The sequence below is a fragment of the Lacerta agilis genome, chromosome 13 (assembly GCF_009819535.1).
Source record: "Lacerta agilis isolate rLacAgi1 chromosome 13, rLacAgi1.pri, whole genome shotgun sequence".
Taxonomy (NCBI): Eukaryota; Metazoa; Chordata; class Lepidosauria; order Squamata; family Lacertidae; genus Lacerta; species Lacerta agilis.
Window position 1 is genome coordinate 9,099,346 of NC_046324.1, and position 6,000 is coordinate 9,105,345.

At 48.1% G+C, this 6,000-nt stretch overlaps 1 protein-coding gene across 2 annotated transcripts in view; it reads left to right on the forward strand.

The window, feature by feature from the left end:
* The window catches only part of LOC117056510 (activating signal cointegrator 1-like), a 38,285-nt gene extending 32,790 nt beyond the window's left edge, over positions 1-5,495 (forward strand). For both annotated transcript variants that reach the window (XM_033166952.1, XM_033166953.1), the window contains one exon: positions 5,223-5,495. In XM_033166952.1, coding sequence (XP_033022843.1) covers positions 5,223-5,290 — 68 coding nt within the window. In that variant the 3' untranslated portion in view covers positions 5,291-5,495. The remainder of the gene's footprint in view (positions 1-5,222) is intronic.
* Positions 5,496-6,000: the final 505 nt, after the last annotated feature.

The window sequence follows — 6,000 nt, forward strand, 5'->3', positions numbered from 1 at the left end:
GGATCTGTGTCCTGGCACCAGGCCTGTCTATCAAACCAGCTCCTCTTCTGCTGCTTGCATTAGACAGCCAAGCATGAGGTTGGGTTCCCCCACCCCCACTTCTGTGAAGCAGAATGTGCACTTCTGTTGCCAGTACAAACCCTTCTCAAGTATTTCACAGTGTGTCCTTTCCAAAGCGACAGTTTCCTGCTCGAGGAGGGATCAGCCTAACAGACTGGAAGGAGATTGCCCGTGCCAGAGGCTGCCTGAGTCCCCTGCTCTCTCATCACTTTCCCTAGGCTTTCTCCCTCTTGGGAGGTTAAGCAACAGGAAAGCTTGTTGTTTGCAGGGAGAGGGTGGTGGTTGGTCATTCCAGGCCATTCAAGAATAGTTGGTGATAAGGCTGTGGGACAGAGAATCCTGTAGCTGTTATCACAGCAATGCCCTGTTGTTTTACTGTGTCAGAGCTGCAGTAGGAAACAGTTCAATTCCACTTGGATATTAGCTCAAAAGTCGTTATTCTCATGGCATCCATTTGCCTAGTTGAATCATTCAGGCAACGTTAATGTTTCCTTGTTGCAGCATCCCTTGCCAACCCAGTTCAGACAATGACTAACATTCACATCTTCTCACATTGGGATATGATCCATCAGCTCAAGTCCAAATGAAATTAGCAATGATTGAACAAGAGCTTGTGAACAGGCTCCCGTGCAGCTCCTGTTTATCTGAAATGGATTTGCAAAAGCTGCACCCCACCCATCTAACCTGTCACTCACACCCACACATTGTGCTTGCTCCTTTTAAGCAGATGGGTTTGCAAACATGTTCTGCTGTGCTGCTCGGTTGCTTGTGAAAAGTATGTTTACCCCAAGTGGGACTGCAGGTGAACACATCACATGGGATGGCATTTGAGGAAAGCAGCAGAGGGGAAATGCATTTACAAATTTGATTTCATGTCTCTAAGTAAAAAGCGTCCATCAAGAATTATTATTGATGTGACTGGTTTGATACTTCATGCCAAGGATCTGAGGTTCTCTGCCATAAAGCAGAGTTGTTGCTGAAGGTCAAGCCAGGACCATAGGAAAGAACCTTTATTTTTCGCCTGAATATGAATGTGCCTTGGAGGAAACCTTCATTTCTGTGAACAACATGGGCATGAAATGGTTGGTTGAGCATGAAGTAGCCATTCTGTGCCACCCATAAAGATATTTTTGTTGCCTGTATTATAAAAGACTTTTAAAGGGCCTGGGGATGCTGCAAGTTGAAAAATCCTGAATGCTACAGATATTTGAATAGTGCATAGTAGTGGGCTAGTGGGTGTCCCAAGGTGCAATATTAGGCTATTTCTTTGATTTTTGCTTTGACATGCAGATGTGCAGTACAATCCATCAATTTCCTGCTGCCTGAGACACAGGTCTTTCATTCTTGGATATCTGTTCACCTTAACAGCTACCCATTTAAATTGGGGTTTACCAGGCTTTTCCACATGGCAGCTATCAATCTTGGGACCAACTCAAATGTTCAGATTGGCTGTTACATGGAGGAAAATACTACTATGTTTCTGCATAAATATGTCAAAGGAAAGGCCTTCCCTACTCAAACCTTTGTGTCCTTCCTCCACCCCAGGATTCCTGGCTGGTTTTCTTTTCAGCTTAGAATTCTTGTTCTTAAGCTGCTTTGAGTGTTATTTTTTAAGGCAAAAAAAAAAAATGAATCTCGTGTTAAAAATCTAATCACACACCTTGGAATTTTAACAACCTCAAAATCAAGGGTCTGTCATGTGTTCCTTTACAATTTTGGACATTAACTTTTTAACAGAGAAAGGCTGGTGACATTTGGTGGTGAGTGCATGGAAACGTTAGGTCAGGGGTAGCGAACCTCCAGCCAGTAACTCCTTTTGCCTGATTGGAATCGCTTTGGCATCATTGTGCATGGACTTGCTCTCCGTTTCCCACGCTCAGTTGAGCGGTGTCCTGAACAGTATGAGCTATCAGTTTGTCTAGCTCAGCTTGTACAGTAGCATGTGCATGTCTGAGGGGTGTAGAGGCAGCTAATGAGTAACTGCTGGTTATGGATGAGTATGTCTCAAGTCAGCCGGTGCCCTGACCAAGCCGAGAGATCAATGCAAGCAGACTCCTCTTGACAAATGTTCCTGTCTAGAGCAATGGACGGCGAGCCAAGGGCAGCTGCTGCTTCAAACTGATTAAGGAGTACAAAATAGCATCAAACAAGGAGGTGGCAGAGCGCATGCTTGAGCTGTAAAGACAAAGGATAGGGCTCGGGTGTAAAGGGCAGGGGCTTACTCATATGTCGCTGGGTTTCCCTCTCTCCTCCATCTTGTCCCCTCACTGTTAGAGACAGTGACTCTGCAGTTGTTCCAAGCCTGGCCAGGGAGGAAGAGCTCATATGAATTTGGAAGTGGTTCCATCTTGGCAACCAAAGCTGAATTGATCTGCTGTGCAGAGCTGCAGAGGATGGCAGTGCCATCTTGCTAGCAGTGGGGAGAGCGGAATTGCTAATCCTGTTTTAGCCAGTAATACTGTGGCTATTGATTCTGACAGCTCCGTCTGAGAGGATCTGAAGGGCTCAGGTGCTTCTTGGCTCATGAGCCCTAATAGCTTGCGTTCACTATAATAACAGTTCAAGGGCATGCCCCTGAGATGTTCTTGTTAGATTCCTATGCTCCTCTTGATCTCTCAGCCACCCACCACCTCTGCACTTCTAGTGCAAAGTGGGGAACTTCACGCCCTAGGGGCCCAATTAAACCCTGCAGGGCTCTCTTTCTGGCCTTTGGGACTCAGGCCACATCTCTCACTGGTCTTGCTTCATGCTTTCCTTGAGTTTATTTCATAGAATCATAGAATTGTAGAGTTGGAAGGGACCCTGAGGATCATCTGATCCAACCACCTGCAATGCAGGTATATGAAGCTGTCCCATACAGGGATTGAACCTTTCAACTTTATCAGCACAATGCTCTAACCCAGTGTTTTTCAACCACTGTTCCGCGGCACACTAGTGTGCCGCGAGATGTTGCCTGGTGTGCCGCGGGAAAAATTGAAAAATTACTTTATATATAGTCAATATAGGCACAGAGTTAATTTTTTTAACATTTTCTAATGGTGGTGTGCCTCGTGATTTTTTTCATGAAACAAGTGTGCCTTTGCCCAAAAAAGGTTGAAAAACACTGCTCTAACCAACTGAGCTATCCAGGCTGACCCAGTTGGAATGTGTCCTTGGACCCTGATTGGATGGAGAGAGGAATGGGAATGTGTGTAGATGCTATAGCCTACTGTGCAAAGGTAAAATTTACAAGTGTTGTTTCCCCCACTTTTGCCTCTGGCCCCAACTAGCCACAGGCAAGGACCCCTAGAAGGTTGCACAGAAGGGAATGCAGCCCTCAAGATGAAAAGGTCCCCACTCCTGGTCTAGTGGTGGCACAGGGTACAGGTCTGACCGGAAAAGATGTTGCTGTGCCTCTCCTTCCCTCTACAGTTGCTCTGCCTTGCAGGTGTGGATCCTCATGGAAAAGAGCAGCCACTACTGCATTTCAGAGTTGTAGGTTTCCACTCAGTGCTGTCAAGTATCCCGTTTTCCCCGGGATTCTCCCTTATTTTAAGCAGTTTCCCGCTGCTCTCCCTTATTTTTTATTTCCCTTAAATTTCCCGTTTTTAATGGAAGCAGCTCCTCCCCTGCTGGCCAGGGATTGGGTGGGAAGACCTCGCCTACTCTGAGAGAAAAGCCTCAGCCCTCCCTCAAAGCAAGTGGGAGATGTTTCCCGTGCTTACATTACAGGGGGGGTGTATTCCTCCCCCTGCATCAGCCCCTATCCGTTGCCGCCGAGCCCCTCAGCCGGCCAATAGGGTTAGCTGGCGGGCAGAGCCTGGCTGCCTTTGAGCAGCTGCTGCTTCCTGTCCTGTTTTGATGGGATCAGACAAAAAGACGATGGGGCTCCATCGCACGGAGCACATGGCTGCCCTCCTCTTTGCTCCACTCTGAGCCCGAGCCTGCTTGGAGTTTACATTGCTGCTCCGCCCACTTTTGCTTCTGGCTCCGCCCACCACTGACATGTGACTGTCCCCGGGATAGGGGAGACTGCTGATCCCTTATTTTCAAATCTGAAACTTGACAGCTATGTTTCCACTGCTTTCTGCTTCCCATAGCTGGAATAGAGGTTTCATTGCTGACTGAAGTGCTCATGGTCTCTGAGATGGGACTATGCATCCAGGAACATGGATAAGTCTAACTAGGGTTTCCCCCCCCCCTTAAGGTGATAACATTGCCTACACTTGATTCCCCACCCCTAAATTTGCCTCGAGGGCCTCTCACTAAGGATAGAGCTCGAAAGCCTGTTCTGCTGCAACAGACTCCTGTTGTATCCTAAGTGTTATCTGTGGTGCAGAATTTTAGCAGCAGCAGCAGCAACAGCAATGTTTTCACCCTGTTCTTCAGCCAACAAAAGCTTGTTGAGCATCTTACAAATTTCACTGGCAGGGTCTGTCTACCTGTCTAGTTTGTCTTCCTCCCTTCGTCCAAGGATCTTACACCTTATGTGGCAGATTAGATTGTGGCTTTTCAAGGGCTTCCCATGAGCTTGGTCGCTTCAGGGAGGTGACTTCAAAGCTGCCATTAATGTAAGTAGGTTCTCATGATTGGAGTTGCCAAGGGAAAGAAGATGAGACACAATTGCAGGATCACAGCACCTGGCATGCTGGGCTTTCAGGCTGTTATCTGTGCCCTTAACTAACAGGTGTCAAAGCCTTTTGTCCTGAGAATGGCCATGTCTGTTTCCAGGATTCTCTACTGCCCTCTCTCTGCTCACGGCCCTGGATAAACTTGCCTGTATTGCCCACGCCCGTCTTTCAAAATGTCTGGCAATTGTCCCTTAGCTTTAGCAGAGTGTACCAGCTGGCTTGTATCTTCCCCTCAAACAGAGATTGCTTTCCTCTTTGCAGCTGCGACAGCAGAGGAGGTGGTGGCAGCAGCTCTAGCCGCACTCCCCTCTCCAAGCCTCCTGGATTTCTTTTTCTCTCCCCACCACTCGACACAATGCTTCACAGCTCCTTGCGTCACAGGGCAACAGCGGTGGGGTTTGGAAATGCCTGGTTCCTGAAGCAGGAAAATTGGATGTGACAGCAGCACACTAACAGGGGGAGACCTTGTTGCCTTCAGCTGATTTACATTGCAAATAACCTTTAGAAACAAGTACTCATGAGACTCCTCCCCGCTTCTTTCCTTTTTTACAGGGAAGCTGGATTCGAAAATTCATCAGGGAGCCAAGAAGGGATTAATGAGGCAGAAAGCAGTGGTGTGAGCCGGAGGGCACAAACACCACCCACCCACCCCACTCCCAGGCAAGAGAAGAATGGATCTGAACCCGACCACTGAGGCTGCTGGAGCGGAGGCCCCAGATACGTGAAGGGGGCAATCTGAAAATGCAGGCCCTGACAAAGACGAATCCACAAGCAAAGGAGGGATTGCTGTTAGCTTGCATAAATATTAACAATCAAAGAGAGAAATTGGGTGCTGAGTTGTCTGTGGCCAAAGAGCACTGTGGGGAGCCCTGGAGGTAGAGGCCGGGATTGTGGGCTAGCAGAATCTCTTCCACCTTTGGCTGGCTTCAGGCCAAGCCAGAGGTGCTTTCGGAATTGGCCCTGTGCCAGAGCTTCATATCATCACCCCATGCATTAAAGCTAAGCATCGTTTGGCTTTGTTTTCTTCTTGGCCTTGTTTCTTGCTGGGCACGGAACAGACGAGATCACTTTGCAGCAGGAGGGCTGGACCGTTAGAGCATCCTCCGGCTAACTGGCTTGGAGGAAGATGTGCTGTAGGTGCCTGATGCACTGGCTTGGCATCAAGGCCTGCTGCAGTTATCTCCCGCGTGGGGCCAAAGGGCTTGAGCTACATTTCACCCTCTTATTAATTCCAAGCCTAAGGACAGGGCAAGGTGTCAGGGATGGAATGTGGTTGACTGCCAGCTCCTTGCTCTCTTGAGTTCTTGAACTAAACTGTCATCTTAAATCA